At 35.9% G+C, this 19,375-nt stretch overlaps 1 protein-coding gene across 2 annotated transcripts in view; it reads right to left on the bottom strand.

Annotated features, from left to right (window-relative positions):
• Window positions 1-1,731: 1,731 nt before the first annotated feature.
• Window positions 1,732-19,375, bottom strand: part of MAPK14 (mitogen-activated protein kinase 14) — a 103,695-nt gene continuing 86,051 nt past the window's right edge. The window contains exons 9-12 of one of the 2 annotated variants that reach the window (XM_003768998.4): window positions 8,026-8,105; window positions 6,125-6,203; window positions 5,291-5,464; window positions 1,732-4,174 (exon numbers count right to left, since the gene is read on the bottom strand). In XM_003768998.4, coding sequence (XP_003769046.1) covers window positions 4,107-4,174; window positions 5,291-5,464; window positions 6,125-6,203; window positions 8,026-8,105 — 401 coding nt within the window. In that variant the 3' untranslated portion in view covers window positions 1,732-4,106. Of the gene's footprint in view, window positions 4,175-5,290; window positions 5,465-6,124; window positions 6,204-8,025; window positions 8,106-11,938; window positions 12,019-19,375 lie in introns of both variants that reach the window. The other variant, XM_003768999.4, reaches the window with a different exon arrangement.

The following is a 19,375-nucleotide window of genomic DNA, read 5'->3' on the forward strand; positions in this document are numbered from 1 at the left end:
CAGGATGATTTCAGAAAGACCTAGAGAGATTTACATGAATTGATGGTAAATGAAGTGAATAGAACCAAAATAACATTGTACACAGCAACAAGATTATGTGATGATCAACTGTGTGTGTTGGCTTTTCTCAACAATGTGGTGATTCAAGGAAGTTCCAAGAGTTGGGATGGAAAATGCCAATCAAATCCAGAAAGAGAACTAGGGAGATTGAAAATAGATCAAAGCATATTTTCACCTTTTAGTTTCTTGGGGTTTTTTTTCCTGCCTTTTGGTCCGATTTTTCTTGCATAACATGACAATATAGAAATATGTTTTATGGTTGGAGGAAGAGTCCAGCTTTAGGCTAGTATACCACAACTTGTACCCTGACTTGTCACCTAAAAATCAGCACAGAAAGCTTTTTCAACTTTGTGCCCCTCAAATTCACACAAGCCTAACCTGGCTGATGGCCACTTGCACCAACTGTGCAACACAAGTAGACAGTCAGTCTAACAATATTCAGAGTAATTACAAAAGGGTCTAAGAACTAAAGATGTGAAGAGAGTTGTAATATGAACACTTTATATAATAATTTATAAGTGGTTACCATTAATATTTTCTCATGGACCACATCCAAGCAACACAAAATAGATCATGAAAACAGTTGTATGAATTATATCTATAAACACTTGTGTATAGGCAGAGCTAGTATAGTGGAGAGGAAAAAGCAATGAATCTGAAATCAGGTCTGGGTTCAAATCTTGTTTCCTCTTCCACAGATCTTAGGTGATTCACTTCACTTTTGAATTTGTCTCAGTTTGCTTGTCTGCAAAATGAAAATGTGTGTACTACACATTTCAAAAAGTTTTTTGTGATGGAATTGGAAGCCACTCTTTTAAAGAGAGATATTACTACTTATGTGATCTACAACAAAGTTTCATCAACTATGGGTCATGATCTCATATGAGATCATATAACTGAATGTGGGGGCTGCAAAATTAATGATTTATTATCAATAAATGTTTGATTTGTATACCTATTTTATATACCTACATACGTGGGGTCATGTAAAAATTTCCTGGGCAAAAAGGATCATGAGTATAAAAATTTAAGAAGCCCTATTTTGTAGTTCACAGGGTTATTGTGAGAATGAGAGTAGATAATATAAGGAATTTTGTAGCAACTATGTGCTTTGTAAACATGAGATCTAAAAAAGTTAATAAATTTCAATACCTTTGTGCAGATAATTCAGAAACAAAACCAGGATTGTTCTCTGGAAGAATGTCATCTTTAGTTCATCTCTGTGATTTTATCTGCCCACACTGGAATTTCTGAGCCCAGGAGCTGTAGCTTCTCTTGTGACTTTAGGGATTAATGGCATGACATCCCAAAGAAACTCTTATAGGCACAAAATTGAAAGAGTCTTCATGTAAAGTCCTAGGGCATGCCCAATTGTGCATTAAATGAGAAACATGACTGTGCCTGGCTTCTTTCAGGGCCCAGATGAGGCATTACCTTCCAAATGAAGGCTTTATTGAGCTTTCAGTTATCAGTGTCCTCTCCCTCCTGAAATTATTTGTGTTTACTAGTCTGTGTTCAGGCTGCAGAACATAAGTTCCATAATTTATGGAAATAGTCTTTTTTGGTCCATTTTGGTCTTTTGTTTACTTTCCATAAAGCAGGTGCTTTTGTTGCCGGTTTGTATAACTGAAATGATTAAGTAGTGTGTACTAATAAATCAGAGAAATTCACTAAACTTGAAAAATAGGCTTTATTTTAACCAGTGGTATTGTGTGACATCCTATATGGTGGAACTGATTACAGCAAAAGTTCATGGATACAAATAAAAGTAGTCTCTCCCTTGTTCTGTTACCCCAGGCTATGTTCTTCTGAGGGCTTGGGAGATGGGAGCAATGATGCTCAGAAACCAAGGAGCTCTCCAGCAAGGTCCAGTTAAAGTCCAGGCTTCTGGGTCATGCAGTCAGTCTCTCACCACATGTGGGCACACATGCAGAAACCTTAATTTAAAAAAAAAATCTGAGCAGTACTCTGTAGGAAATTACACTAACATTTGCACCAAATATGGCTAATAAAATTCATCTTGCTGTGGGTACAGAGGAGATATTTACATTTCTCTGTGAGGAGCTGACCTGCATATCCAAGAGAGTAGGGAGGGCATCTTTAGTTAACTTCCTCTAGGAAGTGTGTGGGAAGCCTTGAGAAGCTGTCTTTTTCCAGCTCTCAGTCACTCAGAGGTGACTGATTCTCTTATAAGCCTCTAGGCTGCATTCCACTTTACTGAGACAGATGAACTTAAACAACCTCTTCCAACTCAGCTGACTCCCATTCTCTGCATGCAGAAGAAAAGCCTTGAGTGTGTGGGCCCATAATTAACACAAGATGCATAAAATCTCCAAAACTCTGAAAACAATTCTTCCTCATACCAGTAAGGAGGAAATTTCAGATGGAGAAAGCTGAATATACAACATACTGAAATAATCTGCCCTTCTTCCCCACTAAAAACAGTAATCATCTTCCCAAAGGATCCCTGCAACATAGACAATACTGAAACGAAATTTGTTTCTTCTTTCCCCTATTCCTCCAGGAGAGAATGTCAAGCTGCCGATAGATCCTTCTCAAGGGATAGAAAGACACCTCAATAAATTTCTCTGAATTTAGAGACAAAAAAGAAAAAGGGTTTCTAGCCTCATGCACTTTTATTCTCTGTTTTGATCTTCAGTATTTCTATGAGTTAGTGGGAGTGTGAATAGAACGCCCAATTTTCCGAAGTCTGAGATGATCCTGGGAAAAGTCCTGACCATCAGAGCCCAGAAAAGGGTTTCTTTGAAAACCATGATGACAAAGAAAACCCCGAGTAGTCCCATTTCTTCATTGTTTTCACATCAAAAGCACCTAGGATAATATCCAGTATATTCATATTGAATAGTGCTGGGAGGCTGGCAAGACTCTTCCTGCTGCATCAGCTAAGGTGAAAGGGGGTCTGAATTGGACTGTCCAACTCTTCACTGCCCAGCCTGCTCTGTACCGGGGCCTCTCCCCACTGTCCCAGGGACTTGACAAGCAGCTCCGCATGCACACAAAGTAAGACATGCACATCCCCCCCGCACCTGGCTTAGGAATAAAGACCACACAGGATGAACACAGATTAGAACCTGAGTTCGTCTCCTGGGGCCAATATGTGGGAGGCCTCGGGCCAAAGGTGAGAAGGAGCAGAGAGAAATGGCAATACTGAATACAGGAAGAGAGACACGTTTGCTCGCTTGCACGCACACGCACACACGCACACGCACGCATGCAGACACGAAGCTGACTCTGAAGGCTCATCTATTAAAATGGATTCATATACACATGGCCACCCTGAAACTCCCTCCCTGTGAGTGGCTCAGAAACACCAGTCTGCTAGGTTCCCTTGACTTCCCGGATGGTTTTTTCTCTCTTTATATATAAGGCACAAACATATTTACAATTTCACACAAACCTGGCACCGTGTGAGGACCACACTAGGCTATCATACCGCATTTTAGTCCATAAACATGAGTTGGTCCTTCCAGCTGTACACGCTCTGACAAAGGCTTCAGGTTTTCAGGCAAAAGGCTTGCGCCAAGCAAACAACTCTATCCCTTTGTCTTTATGAGGCCATAAGAGGGATGCTATGGGTGAGCAAGAAATCATCACCACCATTTTTCCAGTGGTTTCACAGAAGAGCCCAGATAATGGTGGTAACAGGTCAGTCCAGGATCTGGGATGTTTGTGGGTTTTTTGGCTTCACATCTACCACATCCCAGCAACACGGCAACCAAGAAGAATGGATGGACTCTTCCCCAGAGGGACTAAAGTTGAGGCTATCAAAGAGCTTCAGTGAGCATGTTTACAGAAAATCATCATATAAATAGCTCCCTCATTCTTCTCTCACTCTCAGCTCACCATACACATATACAGGCAGCCACGCACACACACACACACACACACACACACACATACACACACACACCCTTCCACCATGGAGAATCTTTGCAACAAGAGGCACTTGAATGATTTTGGAGAGTTCCCATGAAAAGGCCTTTCGCTCACAGTGACATGCGATCAATAGAACAGAGGCCAGGTTTTCAGGACTCCATCTCTTCTTGGTCGAGTGGCGGTGGCACAAAGCTAATAACTTCATCATAGGTCAGGCCTAAAAGGAAGGAAAATAATGGTGGCAGTAATGTGAGCTTTTACAAAGTCTCTTCTTCACAAGCTAGTGAGGTACGTGAATACCATCATACTCATTGTATGACAAGCTAAGATTATGTAATTAAAGATACTGCCCACTGCCAAAGGGGCATAGAATGAGTCCTTAGAGGCCATATAGTCTAATCTCTACTGAAATAATCTCATTATATAGTAACTATTATACCTATGAATGTTTAGAATTTGCTTTGTTTGATTAGAAATCCAGTGTCCCCTTTCAGGTGCCACACTGCCCTCTCTCTTAAGGTACCCACTATTTCTCTCTGGTTGGAACTATCCCAATGATTTTATCCCAAGTTATTATAACCACAAATAGAATCTCATGAAAGCAGACCCAGCTCCAGCCAACTTTAGTGCAAGGCTATTTTAGGTGTTTGTCAGCAAAATACTGATTACTCACTTTTGAAGTTCAATTTAGGTCCAGTGAAGAAAAAAAAAGAGATTTTGCAGTCAGATGTTAAATTCTATCCCTGGAACTGTTACTAGTACTAAATAGTTATGTAGTTTTGAGTAGGACATAACTTCTCTGTGTCTGTTTTTTCTGTAAAATGATTATGAGTCCACTTGCCCTATCTCACCAGGTTGTTATTGAGAGGATAAAAGTAGATAATAAATATAAAATAACTTAGAAAACTCAAAAGAAGTACTTCAAAAGACTACAGAGATCACTGACTAGATCAGAAAGACCTTATTTTGTAAAAGGAAAAACCTTATTCTGAAGTAGAGATTGTAAGTCTATAAAACAAAAAGTTTTGAACTCAGTGTTCTCAAAAGCACCTTCCAATTTAAAAATTTCATGATTCTAAATTGTTTTACAAACTATTCCCAATGATTAACCTGCAAAGGCCTCATCTACTGACCTATAAAAGAATAGAATTATATTAGCTCTTTCAGGTCGCTTCCTTCCAGCTCTGACATTCTGTATCTTGTGGCTATTACTTTTTAGTAGTTCTTTCTCCTTCTGCTACAAGTACAGATTCTCCAGTAAAGATGTGTTTTTTCATGGTAAATGCCCTCACAGGAAAACTCAAAAGCTTAAATATCCTACTACAAAACTCACTTTTCCATTCATCTATCAGGAGATCCCTGCTTTCAAAGGACTGGTCATAGGGGTCTGCAACTGGTTCATCATCAGGATCATGGTACTGAGCAAAGTATCCATGGGCAAGGGCTTGAGCTGCCGTAATTCTCTTATCCGAGTCCAATACAAGCATCTTCTCCAGCAGATCGACAGCTGTCAACAATAAAAGTTAGATTAAGAAAAGAGAGAAAAAGTTTAATATGGAAAAACTAACATTGTGCCTAAAGTAAAACCCCCAGTTCTTTTTTATGCCTATAAAAATCTCCAAGTACTCTAGGTACTTGTCAGTCAAACTGCTTGACTTTCTACTCTCTGAACAAGCACCATCTTTCTTAATGGCTCCCTGCCCTTCCTCAGACTATACTTCAGAGGCTGTAAAGTTCATTCCTGTCCATTCCTGTCCTGTAACTCAAATGTTATTACTTTTAGGAAGCCTTCCTCAATCACCTCATAGAGGATAATACTTTATTTTCAATCAAATATATAATATTAAAACATTTATTAATATCTTCTAAAGGCTAGGCTCCAAGGACACAAAGACAAAGATGCCCTCAAAGAGCTATTTTGTGTTTGCTGAACTTACTCTCACACTTATTTCAGTTGCATTTAATGATCAAGAGCAAATGCCTTCTTCTCTCTCTTCCTTTTTCCCCTTCCATTTAACAATAAGCTCCGCAAAGTTTTACAAATGACATAGGTTTATAAATATGCAAGCATATCATCAAATGAAAACGTTTGGTTGAGGAGCATGACTATAGATGTTTGAAGGGAAAAATAATACTTGCTTTCAAAATTCAATTATTGATACTTAACCCAATGGATTGGCACCAATAAATACATTTGCAAAGTTCATCTTCGGCATCTGGGTCAAAGATTGAATATAATTTCTTGCCTGTAAAAATAAGGATTTTGAGATTTAATTTATTCATTATTTAATTATTATAAAAGCTTCTCAGATACTAATACTGAGAGAAAAAAACCTTTTACAAGTTGTGCTATTTATATGGCATATTTTCTTAGGGTTCTTCAATAATGGTAACTATGTACTACTTCCTTCAGTCAGGAATATCACTGAGTATATTGCTTTTGTTTCATAGTTTTAGATACCAACTAGAAAGGAATGCTAACCAATATGGTCTATTTTCATTTGACTAGTTAGGAATAGATGTTTATGTCTACATGGTGAACCAAAGAGCTGTAAGAAGTAAAGGTTGCTTAGAATAGCTAAAATTTAAATGAATGTTTGGAATTCCTAGGCTAATAGTTCAGTTCTCATCAATAATTAGTTTATGGTGGTATTCTCATTGGGAGCTCAGTCTGACTAAAAGAAAAAAAAAAAAAAAGCATAATATTAGCCTGACAACAAAAAAAATAAATATAAGTACAATTTAATACTTTGCTAAATTCAAATACATTTTGATATAACACTCCTTAATGAAGGTAGTAGTAGTTATTAGCTATATTTAGTGTTTATTACATTAAAGTTTATTTTTAATTTCAAAATTATGTTTGATTTTCAAAATTTACTTCATATCCATGAACCTGGCTTAGCAAAAACTTATATGTATGAATAACTAGGCAAAATACCTTAAAAATAAACAATTGGCTTTGAAAGTAATCATATAAATATAAATAAGTATGATTTATGGATATGAAAATTAGTTTCTCTGCTGAAGATACTGGTCAAGTGTGGTCTTTATCTACAACCATCTCAAAATGCATATGTACAGAAAACAATCTCATGTGTGTGCATGGAAACCCTGATAACTACATAGCTATTAAGTTTTCTATTTAAATATTACTTGGGTAGGTGGGGGCCATCACAATGATGCAAAAATGTATTAGATGATTGATATCCTTATTTCTGCCATATGAAAAGATATAGGGAGGCAGAGGAAACATCAGACTATTGATATTGAAGCCAGTGACATTAATTAGCTCTAAAAAGTTTAAAAGGATAAATAGCTAGGAAGTAGTTTTAAAAAGGCTTTTGATATCAAATTGATCTGAAGTTCTAGGATTATGCCAGGAACAGTATAGTTCCAAGATAAAGATATAGTGATTTGAGAAGCGTTGTTCTAGTCAAGACTGGATATTAAATCAGAGTTAAACTGAGCAATGACTGACAAAAAATTAATATCAAATTGTACTGAAGCATTTAATCTTAAAATCTTGCTCTTTTTATACATTCCCTAAGACTTTTGGGATACCTATGTATCAACTTCCAAGTACAATGTATTATGTGAAATACGGCTTATAATTAGCTGTTACAAATTCTATGTGTGTATATGAGAGAGAGAGAAAAAAAAAAGAGAGGGAGAAAGGGAAGGAAGTAGGAAGAGAGAGGGAGGGAGGAGTGGGGAAAGAGTTAAAAAAAAAAAAAAAAAAGCACATTATTTTCCTTAGGTAACTGTCTCAATATGAAGTTTATTTGGTAACAAGATACTCTAAATAGGTTTTTGAAAACCAAATTTATAAACCCAAATGTTTAAAAGCAATATTATTATATTTATTTTCTGGCCACCTTAAAAGTTTTATTTTAATTATAGAGGCTCAGTTCACATTTTAATTTCAAATGCTAACATCCTGCTAAAGCAAACGGAGTAATTATCTTAGTAGCCACTCCAAGGCACATGCAAGCATTCAATTATGTTAAAAAGTGTGTCTGTGGCCTCGTGAATGACACACCCCTGGTATAATCTGTTTGGTCTCACCTCATGACTGGGCATCCTGTTAATGAGATAGGCAGGGGGTGTCCCCGTCAGGCGCATGATCTGCTGAAGCTGGTTAATATCTTAGATGCCTGGTCAAGGGCTTTGTTAAACACATAGTGCAAAAATAATTTTCAACTTCGGTTAAAAAAAAAAAAAAAAAAAAAAAGACAAAAATTGACCACCCTTCCCCATCCTGACTCAAAGATGCATATATAAAACACCACTTCTGTGAATGGAACAGTGTTATCAAGCAGGCATTGCTCAATTAGCCAGTGACTGCCCACATAGTGGAGAAAAATTGATTTTCTTGAGCTCTTGGTCCTCTTTAACACCAAACATTTTTGGATCCTGGACACAAATATTTTCTCTTGATCCAGGATACCTGCCACAGAAAAAAAATTTTTTTTTTGGCTAATTGTGATCCAAATGTTCTTACCCCCCAGGATGATGGTGGATAAAAATTAATTCAAGGACTATGCTTTGTATGGTATAAAATACCCACCAAACCCAGGAGTGGATCTGACCATTCAGGAGGTAACCAGACTATTGTGGCACAAATGTTGGTGGCTCTCCAAGGCATTTTCCCTCCAAATGCAAGAAACAGATAGGTGGGTAAAGCAATGAGGCCAAAGCAATGCAAGGTCAGGGAGACATCAGCAAAAACATTAACACACAAGCACACATCCGCACACACGCGCTCACGTACACCCACACACAGAGTCAGTGCAAGTAGGGAAAAGTAGAAAAAAGTAATGGTAAAGCAAAAATAGAAACCTCATGCTGCAGTGATGTACCAAGGCATGTGCCAAAAAGGCTCCCCTCCCCACAGTGACCTCATCCTCACTCTCCACTCCCCCAACTCTCATACAAGCCCCTATCAAGTGAAAAAAGTATTCAAACATCAAAATGCTACGTGAAGAATGTTATTTCAAATACCATGCAGTTAAAAACATCTTGTTAAGGAATAGTCAAATATATCAGCACATCCATGCATCTATCAATGCATCTCCCCAATTATTCTGCCAATGACTGAGAATGTCTTTACATACTATATGAGGAACCTTTACTCCGACAAGTATTGAAGACTGGAAGTTCAATCACCAATTACTTCCAGGAGACTTTCCCTTATTTCTTATACAATAGATAGATACTCAAAACATAATTGTTGAACTAAATTCATGTTTTTGTTCACTTCCTTCATAATTATTAATTTAACTTACCCCTTACCCGGAATCTACCATTCTTGATCACTGACTGATCTTGGATTGTCAAAAGCTTTGCACCCTAACACTACTGTCCAAACTGGATTTCTGTCCAAACTGGCATTTCTTCCTATCTAGACAAAGATTTCTTAAAATTTTTCCACCTGTGACCCCTTTTTGTCCAAGAAATTTTTACGGACCCCGGATATACAGAATCAAACATTTACTGATAATAAGTTATAATATCATGACCCCCACATTCAATTATTAGATCCCACATAGGGTCATGAACCACAGTGTAAGAGTCTAGATCTAGATTCTCTACATCTGGGATCTAGAGAAATAATGACATCTACATTTAACTGAGTGGAATAAGACAGGTGTATCTGGGAGTTCTATGTGTCTCTGGTCTCACTTTCCCACAGATTCCTATAGATTTTAAGATAAGTTTCACTACCAAAAGAGCCCGGTCCTTTGCCAAATATCATGAAACCTACCCCCTTTTCCAGATAACATCTACACTTTTCCTCAATCCTCCTCTCACTGTCTTAATCTATGAATACAGCTAATGCCTCTAAATGTCTAGTATAATGCTGAGATCTTTTTTGCTTTTTGGGAAGTCAGAAAGCTAGTGGTCTTTTCTACATGCTTTAAAGAATGCATGACTTTGTTCCATTTATAACACACTACTACCTATAGAACATCCTGGGGATTTTAGAGTTTCTTTTTCTTGCCACGTTCTATTCTATCATAGTTGCTGAAAATATCAACTGAAAATACTTTTCTTTCTTCCTTTACTCAGTATAATTTCATACTTTAGGTTTCCCTCTCATTTATTCACTACTCTAAATAAAACTGCTATAATAAAAATCTACAGTCTCATCCTATTTTATAAGCAGGGATGATGCTAATCATCTTTATCATCCTCAGAAAGTATAAATTTTGAGGATCCTTTACAATCTCCATCCCACTCACAATGATGAATTCATAGGTATCTATATGACCACTAGCTTATAGCTTTTCTTTTTAATTAAAGCACAGATTTATAAGATATTTGGGTTGTATTTAAGGGGTGTAAATTTTGTGGCCAGAGGACAGAATAAAGGTGACTAATGCAGAGTTTCTAACTCATGATTTTAATCTTAGCACCATTCTCCAACCAATTAAGCTACTTAATCACAACATTTCTATGAGCTCATCTGTTTTTGAATAGTCTTGTTTGTTATTTCTTGCTAAAGCCTAGTAATTTCCTCAATTCATTCCAAAGTGGCTTCTGCATTTTCTGGAACAAAAGGAAATGCTTTTGGAATCAACTCTATAGTTAGTTAACTTTTCAGAATATGCTTTTCCAATATGCATTATGGTTGAAATCTTGACATCTGATCTCTACTTCTAGTTCTGCTAAGTGACTCAATGTATGACTTTGGCAAACGAGTTTTTTGCTTCCTCACACCTTAAGAAAAACAACTTAGAGTCAACAACAAATCTCTCTGTCCCTCAAAGATATGCTGTGGAAATTCAGGATTTTAATGTGTTTTGAAATAATTTAAATGGAGATCCCAGATATGAACAAAGATTACTTTGTCAGATACAAAAATAACATTTCAACTCACCTGCTTATTACTTTAGCTGCCAAGCAGGCTTCCCATTAGGAAGCAGGAACCAAGGCAGCCAGAAAAGTTGAATAGTTAGCCAGAGAAGCACAGGAAAGATGGTAAAGACCTGGAGCTCAGCACTAGTGCTTCCCTCTCCCCTTTTCTACAAAGCTGTAGGGACAATGACCACAGGTTGATTATGGTTCAGAGAGAGGTGAGCAATAACTGTGCCACCTTCTCTGTTTCTGGCATCAGATGGTGTTTAGACGCAAGATGAGCAACGGAAAGAAAAGCCATTGTCATAGTCCCCTAGCTATTTTTCTCCATTAGTCCATCACTAAGATAACAGAAAAGGCATGATTCAGTGGCCAGACTATTTGTGTTTAATATCCACTGCTCCTTTCCCAGTTTTTGTCAGTTTTCAATTACTTTTTCCATAAATAAATAAGGGGGCTATATGATCTCCAAGGTTACTTATAGCTCGGATGTTCCCTATAAGTGGTTTGGAATATAGAGATGGAGAAACATCCCATAAGAATACAGTATATCCTCCTTTTTGAAAAAAGAGATGTATCATTTGGACGTGTGGTCTGACTTAAAGAGCAAGTCTATGATAGTCCTAACTATGCATGTTCTGTTCCTTCAATGAAGAAGCAATTTAGAAAATATATATCCTATGCTTTGAAAACAAACATCTGCCAAAGAGGAATTGCAGCATGGGATCATATGAAAGTTCTCAGAAGGCTCACATAAAGGGTATGTGATTTTGAAGCTTTTGTGTACAATTTGTAAATAATGAAATTTTCCATTTATTTCTTGAAACAAACTGAAATCTTAAATCCTGTAAAGGGAGAATAGATAGTGTGCAGCATTGGAGACTCACAAAATCCAAGAATTGACTAGAGACAGAGACTGGAAAAAGAAAGAGTAAAGGAGAGACACATTTCTATAGCAACATCTCAGAAGTGTTGATAAATCCACAAAAGGCATATAGGTAACTGATAGACACACCTAGGGTACAGTACAGACTAAGCTGAAAGATTCATGAAAGGCAAAGCATAGACTCAGATTGGATTCCCAAGAGGGCAAACATTGACAATCAAAGCATCAACTCACAGACTCTGAAGAGATTTTCTTCAAAAGCTCAGCCCCTGGGGTTCCAACGAGTCTTAAAATGAGCTTCAACTGATCAATATCTAATGGTGGACTATAAAGGAAAATGCTGGGACAAAATCAAAATGTAACACAAACCAAAATAAAAGCAAAATGGAAAATTCCACTATATCAGGCTTCTATAAGATGATCAGTTAGAACATGCACTTCCTTTACAAAAGATTCAAAATGCCACAACATGCACACTCAGATTACATTCATTATTATACACTGGCTACAACTTTACAAATTATTTGTCAAGGAAATTAAACTGTATTAACTTTTAGCTATGGTGGTCATCTGTAAGAACTCAAACTCATTACTCCTTCAAGACAGTCTCAATCTACGTGCACAAACAGTCTCTAGCTCTCTTCATCCTCTACCAAAGCATTAGTAGTTGTCTAAGCCAAGAATACTAATTAGTGAGCACTGCACAAACATTCGAGGCAGGCTTCTGCTAGTGGCACATAAGTTTTATTTGTGAATATGCCCTGAAAACATGGACTAAAATGTTTGTAGAATGATGATATCAAGAACACTAAGATCATAAGGCCCAATAATCTAAATTATATCTTCTGGATAGAGGATAACAAAGGACAATAAATATTAACAGCCAGTAGAGGGCACTTCCCCTCTACACGCTCCTCCTAGGTACACTTAAAAAAAAAAAAAAACAAAAAAACCCCCAACTGGGTCACATTTCATTAAGTCTAAAGAGGCAGAATTCTTGGCAAAATTCATACTCATAAACCTTAAGATTAAAAAAAAAAAAAAAAAAATTCACCTCCTAGCAGTCAATACTTCCTACTATAGTCTCCAACCTCATACCAAATTAATCTGGATTGCTAGATCTGGATCAATATGGATTTAGCTTATCAGCTTTGTATATAGAAGAAAATGAAAAAGGGAGCAAAGAGTGTAAAATCACTCTTGATAAAAATATAAACATCTCAGCTTGAACTAAAATAAATATTCCAAATTTAGTCTCACATATCATTAGATTTTTGTTGCTGCTGTTCAGTTCTTTCAGTTGTGTCCAGCTCTTTGTGACCCATTTGGGGTTTTCTTGGCAAAAATACTGGAGTAGTGCATCATTTTCTTCTCCAGTTCTTCTCACAGATGATGAAATTGAGGTAAACAGGGTTAAGTGATATGTCAGGGTCACTGACTCAGGTCTTTCTGGTTCCAGGCCTAGTGTTCTATCCACTGAGCCACCTAGCTGCCCTATCAGAGAAAGTAAAATTTTTATGATAAAGAAAGAACTATCCTTCTTACCTGTTGCTGGAACTTGATTTTTTTATAAACACTATAAAAAGTATCGAGCATTTAAGTGACATCTGTACAAATAACTATTGACAGTAGAACAAAGTACAAGTAGTAATAAGGTACAATGAACACTTTAGTAGCTAGATCTCTGAACAGGATTTGGGGTGCTGGAAAAAGAATATTCAATGTCAATATCCAAACTTAATTTAACTAATTAATGGTAATATACACTGGAATGTTTCAATGTGACCTCCATGGTCTCTTTGAGAAGAACCACCATCCATTTTCGTGAGTAAAGCTGCCCATTGGGGATCCAACTAAAACCAGTCAGCTGGACAACACAGCTCCTTCTTTTTTTCCTTCCTTCTCTTCTCTATCTCTGTGTTTCTCTCTTCCCCTCCCTTCCTTCTGTCCACATAGGTTATCCTGCCTTCACTTGCAGATGCTCTGCCCAAAGGAATGTCTTTTTAAAAAACAAACAAACAAACAAAAAAAAACCAAAAACACTGAAACTCCCCAAGATATCTTAGGATTTACTGGCTAGATTTCTTTTTTGAGAACCATGCCTTAAGCTCAAATCACTCTGGTTCTCACTAACTGGCCAACAACAGGTTCTAGGCCAAGCCCTATTTGGTTGTTGTTTGGACCCCAACCTACTCAGATTGAATATAAGTTGCAATTATTTCTGTTTTGGCCAGGAACATTGAGTCTTCTCTTCCTAGAATGGATTTTTTTTTCCCCTTTTCTTCTTTTTGACTAGATAAAAGAGGCCATTCTTTGACTCAATCACTAGCCTTAATCACTGAATAGACACTGCTTCCGTCAAATTGAGACTGGTTAAAAATCTTAGCTTAAAAAGACTAAGGTCTCCCACTGCAATCAGGATCAACTCCAGTTTTCCTGATCTATATCTGGCCACTGAACCCAGATAGCTCTGGAGGGGAAAAGGAGGCAGATGACCTTGCCCTGCCTCCCTTACTTCAATCAATCTCACTTTCATGTCATGGCATGACCATGATGTCATGGTCCTCTTTGAGAACAAAGGACAGATAACAATGTATAGCTCCTCTCTTAGGGATAAAAACTTGTGTAGTTTCAGGCTACAAAAAATGGTAAAGAAAAATAAGGCATCCCCTCCCCCAGAATGTATGTTAGAAGCACATTTAAATGTTTTTGTCAATGACAGTATGTGGAAAAGAGGACTACTTCTAATTTTAAGAAATCACTGCTTTGTGTATGTCATAAGGCTACACAGTTTTAGAAATAGGATTACTGCCATCTGGTCTCAAGTTTTTTCCCACCATAGATTAATAATGATCCAAAGTCCAAAAGAAGAGAATTCTCAGTGAAAACAATCTGTATTTTATGAAATGCTTGGCAAATCAGTATGGATTCACTGAGATCCAATACTTTTTGAGATTAAAATTTTTAAGGCTTAGTTACAGAATTCCAACAAATCTTTACAAAAATCTCCAGGTTTAGGCACTAAGTGTAAATGAGAAAGCATACTTATTCAGGAAAGAAAGGGGCACAAGTATATCTTACTTTTAGTAAAAACAAACAGGGGACACACGGGACTAAGATGGCATAGTGGATATAACATGAAAATAAAGGCACCAGAAGTGATAATATGAAATAGATTTATAAAATAAATTTGGGAGAACATATTTATAAAAGAACATTATTGATGTTCAATAAAATAGTATTGATTCAATTCATAGCATAAAGAAATTATACCAGAAACATCCATTACAGGTTACAAAGGCTTGTGATTTTGATTAATTTATGCGAAATTGCTCATGGACTTAATCAACCTGATTAAAGCAAAGCACAATTAGGTAATTAAGCAATTTGCTTTTTGGGGGGATCCGGTTTTTATAACTCAGAGGGAAGAGGAATAAAGACAGGATCTAGGGAGTGACAAGGATATGTACTGAGATGTTGAGACTGTTTTAAAGATAGTCTGGAAAAACTTAGTTCCCATCAAAGTTGTCTCAAAGGTTGAAGATAGAGTGGACAGAATATTGTGGACTCTAATTTCACATTATTCAATGCAAACAGAACAGTTTGGGAGAATTACCTGATTATGATTTGATAATAGGAACAGGATGGGCTTGTTTTTGCAATTCCTGAGAATAAATTGGCTTAGGGTTCACATAAGTTATAGCACTGGCCCTGAATAAGGAGACTGAATTCAAATCTGAATTCAAATGTGGCCTCAGACACTTACTGGCTGTGATTTACCATATATATATATATATATATATATTTTTTTTTTTTTAAAGAAAAGGAAAAAAAAAAGAATGAAAAGCAGTCAGAAATGCACAATGTTTGTTGTGTCATGCATTTTCTTTAGCAATTTGATTAAATCAATGGACCTCTTTTCAGAATAATGCTTTTAAAAATATAATAAAATACAATACAAAGGTAATCCATCTTTGTGTCATCAAAGTATTAAAAAAAATTCAGATATTCCAGATTAAGAGCTTTTGAGAGATACCAACAAAACAGATAAATTAGGTTATGATTACTTGCATTATTAAAGGATTTCCTACATTATTCTTTTCATTTAATATATGAATCAATTTACAAAAAAGTCAGTTTGTATGTATTTTATAGCATCACTACTATTTTATATGCAAATAACAGTTCAGGAACTGGGAGACCTAAGTTTCAGTTCCAATATTGCTCCCAACTAGTTATTAGACTAACCATGGGCAATTCACTTTAACTTTTGCCCTATAAGGGAGATGGGAATCGTTTATGGATGGAAGGGAAAGGCTGGCAATTGTTTTCATATGATCTAAGATGTCCACCTTGAAATTCTATGTCATCTGTATATATAGCTGACAATTTAAAATTTTACCTCAATTATGAGAGAAAACTAAGTTTTCAAAAAAAGAGGTTTAATAATGTACTTATCTCCAGAAATATTTCTAGATTTAGATAATAGATACAATGAAATCAATCTACAAAATCTGTGTTGTGAGAACTAAGGATTTGTAACAAGAACTTTTGAATCTCTATTCTCTAATAGAGGGAAGCCAGACAAATGTTCTATTTTAAAATCACTTGTGAAAAATGAGAGCAAGAGAAGAATTTTTTAAAAATTAGGTTATTACAAAATAGGTCTTCATACAAGACATATGAGATCAGCTACTTTTCAGTACAACTAATGACATAACTAGGCTTTTCCATGCAGGATCACATGGGGGTGGGGAACCCCAAAATGAAGCTACACTCTGAAGTGTAATAAAGTGGTGGATATAGATTTCAGTTGTACTGAAAAGTAGCTTTCTCTTCTGCAAAATGAAGAGTTTAAACTGGATGATGTGTAAAATGATCATTTAGCTCTAAATCCTAGGAGCTTATGATGACTCTGGCATTTTTACATCACCCAATTCTGGTATGTCAATGGGGATAGCAAATCTTGTGTTAGTTAAGGAGAAATTGTTCAAGACTTTCTGAGTGGTCAAATGACTACTTCAAGCAACGCAGATACAGACTTGGTCAATATTTTGTTTTGTTTTACCTTTCTCTATAGAGTGAGTCTCCCTCAAGTAGACTAACTTATAGAATGTTTTAAAATGAAAGAACATTTTCCATTATGTTAAAGAAAATTCTACTCTTTACTATATATCAGCAATACTTTGTGATGTCAAGCCACATAAACTATCATAAAAATCTAAAGCTCCCTGTGGACAGTAATATACAAGGGAAGCAATTTTCAGGCATTGCCAGGGACAAGTGGATGTCTCCTCTGGGCCAAGGTACAAGTTAATGAATTAATCTGTGGTCCCCCAAAAATATCTACATAGCTTACCAGTAATCATTTGGGTTGCAGAAAACTATTTCAAAACATTCTTAAAAATTCATTACAGCTACAACCACTGGATCACATTAATATACATCAAATGCTCTTTACTGGCTAATTTCTAAAACCACTGGTTCTTTATATATCCATTTTCTGCAAAATGATTGTTTTGCTATCTGAGGACAATTTAAGCTATAAAAATTCACTTGGCAACAGTCATCATAATGATGAACTATTAAGTCTAACATTCTTCCATCACAACAACTTAAGAGAAAAATTATAGATTATGAAACTGCAAATAAATAATGATTTCTAACATTGTAGTAAGTTTATAGATCAGATTATTTTTTCCCTGAAAAAAAAAAAATGTTAAAAAGTAATAAAATGTGCTTTTAATTATGTGGGTATCAGTAGTCCATCATTCTTATTTTTAATGACAGGGCAGGGTCACCCCTAGGCAAAATTGTCAATCAGGCCACTGGTGATAACTAATTGTTAACTACTGAAGTATCAAAGAATGCTGCAACAATAAAATAACAATATATTATACTTACATATAAATCACAATAGTCCCAGGTAAGGTTCCAACTTTTTAATGGCTATCTAAGACCCTCTAATAAACTAACTCCCTCTTACTTCTCCAACTTTACCCAACATCATTTCCCCACACACACACTTTTACTTCCAAACTGGATCATCTGTCATTTTCCTTCTACAAACTCTAGGCTTTTCTTTTGGGGGTGCCTTTGTGTAAATGGTTCCCTATGCTCAAGAAAAGTACAGTACTTAAAACATTTTGCTAAATTGAAAGAAAAGTGATTCTCAGCAGGATAGTTATTGGCAAACAGGCTATCATAGCTTCTAGTTAAGCATCCTCTGTAACTTTTCATTTTCTAATAAGGATAGAACAGGAGAAAGGAGGAGCCTTTGAAGGAAAGGAGGAAAATTCACCTAGGAAAGGAAAATAAGACCATGTGAAGGCTGTGCTGACTAACCACCTCAGACAGACAAACCATAATTCTAATGCTTATATAGTAGTTGAGGCAATATCAAAAACATTCTTTCTAGACAGGGTTGTTTCAAAAACTTGGGGCTTTTCCTGGTCATATTTCTGAACCATTTCACTTGTTTCAAGATTATTGGATTAATGGTAAAATAAAATTTAAAAATTCAGTTGTTAGTGTTTTCTAATGACTGACCTTAAGCTTTTTATCACTTTGGTACAAGCTCATCACAATTCTAGTCTCTCTGTAAATAGCAGACCATCTCTAGGTCTTAATGCTTAATGGTAGGCCTTTGCAAAGCCACAGTGAACAGAGAATTCCAAGCCAACAATATATAATTAGCTCTAAGAAGCAGAGCTCTTTAACACTTATAGAAGATCGCACCTATTATTAACAAGAGACTTCCTGGAAGGATAGTGACTCTAAAGGGAGGAAAAAATGATTCAGGCAAGAAATGAAAACCATCACTTCCAAAATGAATACAATTAGCTAAATATGAGAGAAAGAAAAGAATATGTTGAATATAAAATTACTTTCTAAAAGTCAGCTTTTATGATGAGATATTTCAACAATATAAAGACATGAAAGCCTTTTGTTTTCCAAAGCTTAGACATATTTGCCCAAGTACATATTTAGGGGCAGAAAATCAATTTTATCAAAGGTAGATAGTAAAAGTTATTGTAATTTGAAGGAAAGAAGGAGAACAGAGACTAAAAATGGCATACTCATGTTAAATCATATATTTTAAATCTTTTTTTTTTTAGCCAAAATCATATAACTAAAGAACAGTGAGGAAAGGCTGCTGACAAAAGTTTTTTTTTTTTTTTCCAGACTTAAGCAAGAGAGAGAAATAGAAGCCAAATTTAATTATACAATAGAAAGATAATAAATGATGATGCTATTTTGTGAATCCATATATGAAGACATACAAATACAGAAAGGGCAACCACACAAGGAAGAATATTATTGCATGGAAAATTAGGGAAAAGTTACACATGAATTTGATTACATGATCCAGGTATGTTTAATTGAAAAATAGATTAGTCAATAGAAATAGCTTTTATGAATTAAAAAAAACCCTATCAATAAGGATTCTTTTTAAGTCTTTTATATCTATCTATAGCCAGTTCTCACTTCATCTATGACAGTGAGAGAAAAAAATTCTTAAAAATCCTGAGTATAAGTGTTAACAGGTCTAGCCCAATGTATAGAATAAACAGACATGATAAGAAGGATTCAAGAAGGGGAATTCACCCTCCTCCTGTCTTGAATTTTGATTCAAAATTCTCACTATTAGTGTCATTGATGGGTTTTGGA

The sequence above is a fragment of the Sarcophilus harrisii genome, chromosome 4, assembly GCF_902635505.1.
Source record: "Sarcophilus harrisii chromosome 4, mSarHar1.11, whole genome shotgun sequence".
NCBI classification, from domain to species: domain Eukaryota; kingdom Metazoa; phylum Chordata; class Mammalia; order Dasyuromorphia; family Dasyuridae; genus Sarcophilus; species Sarcophilus harrisii.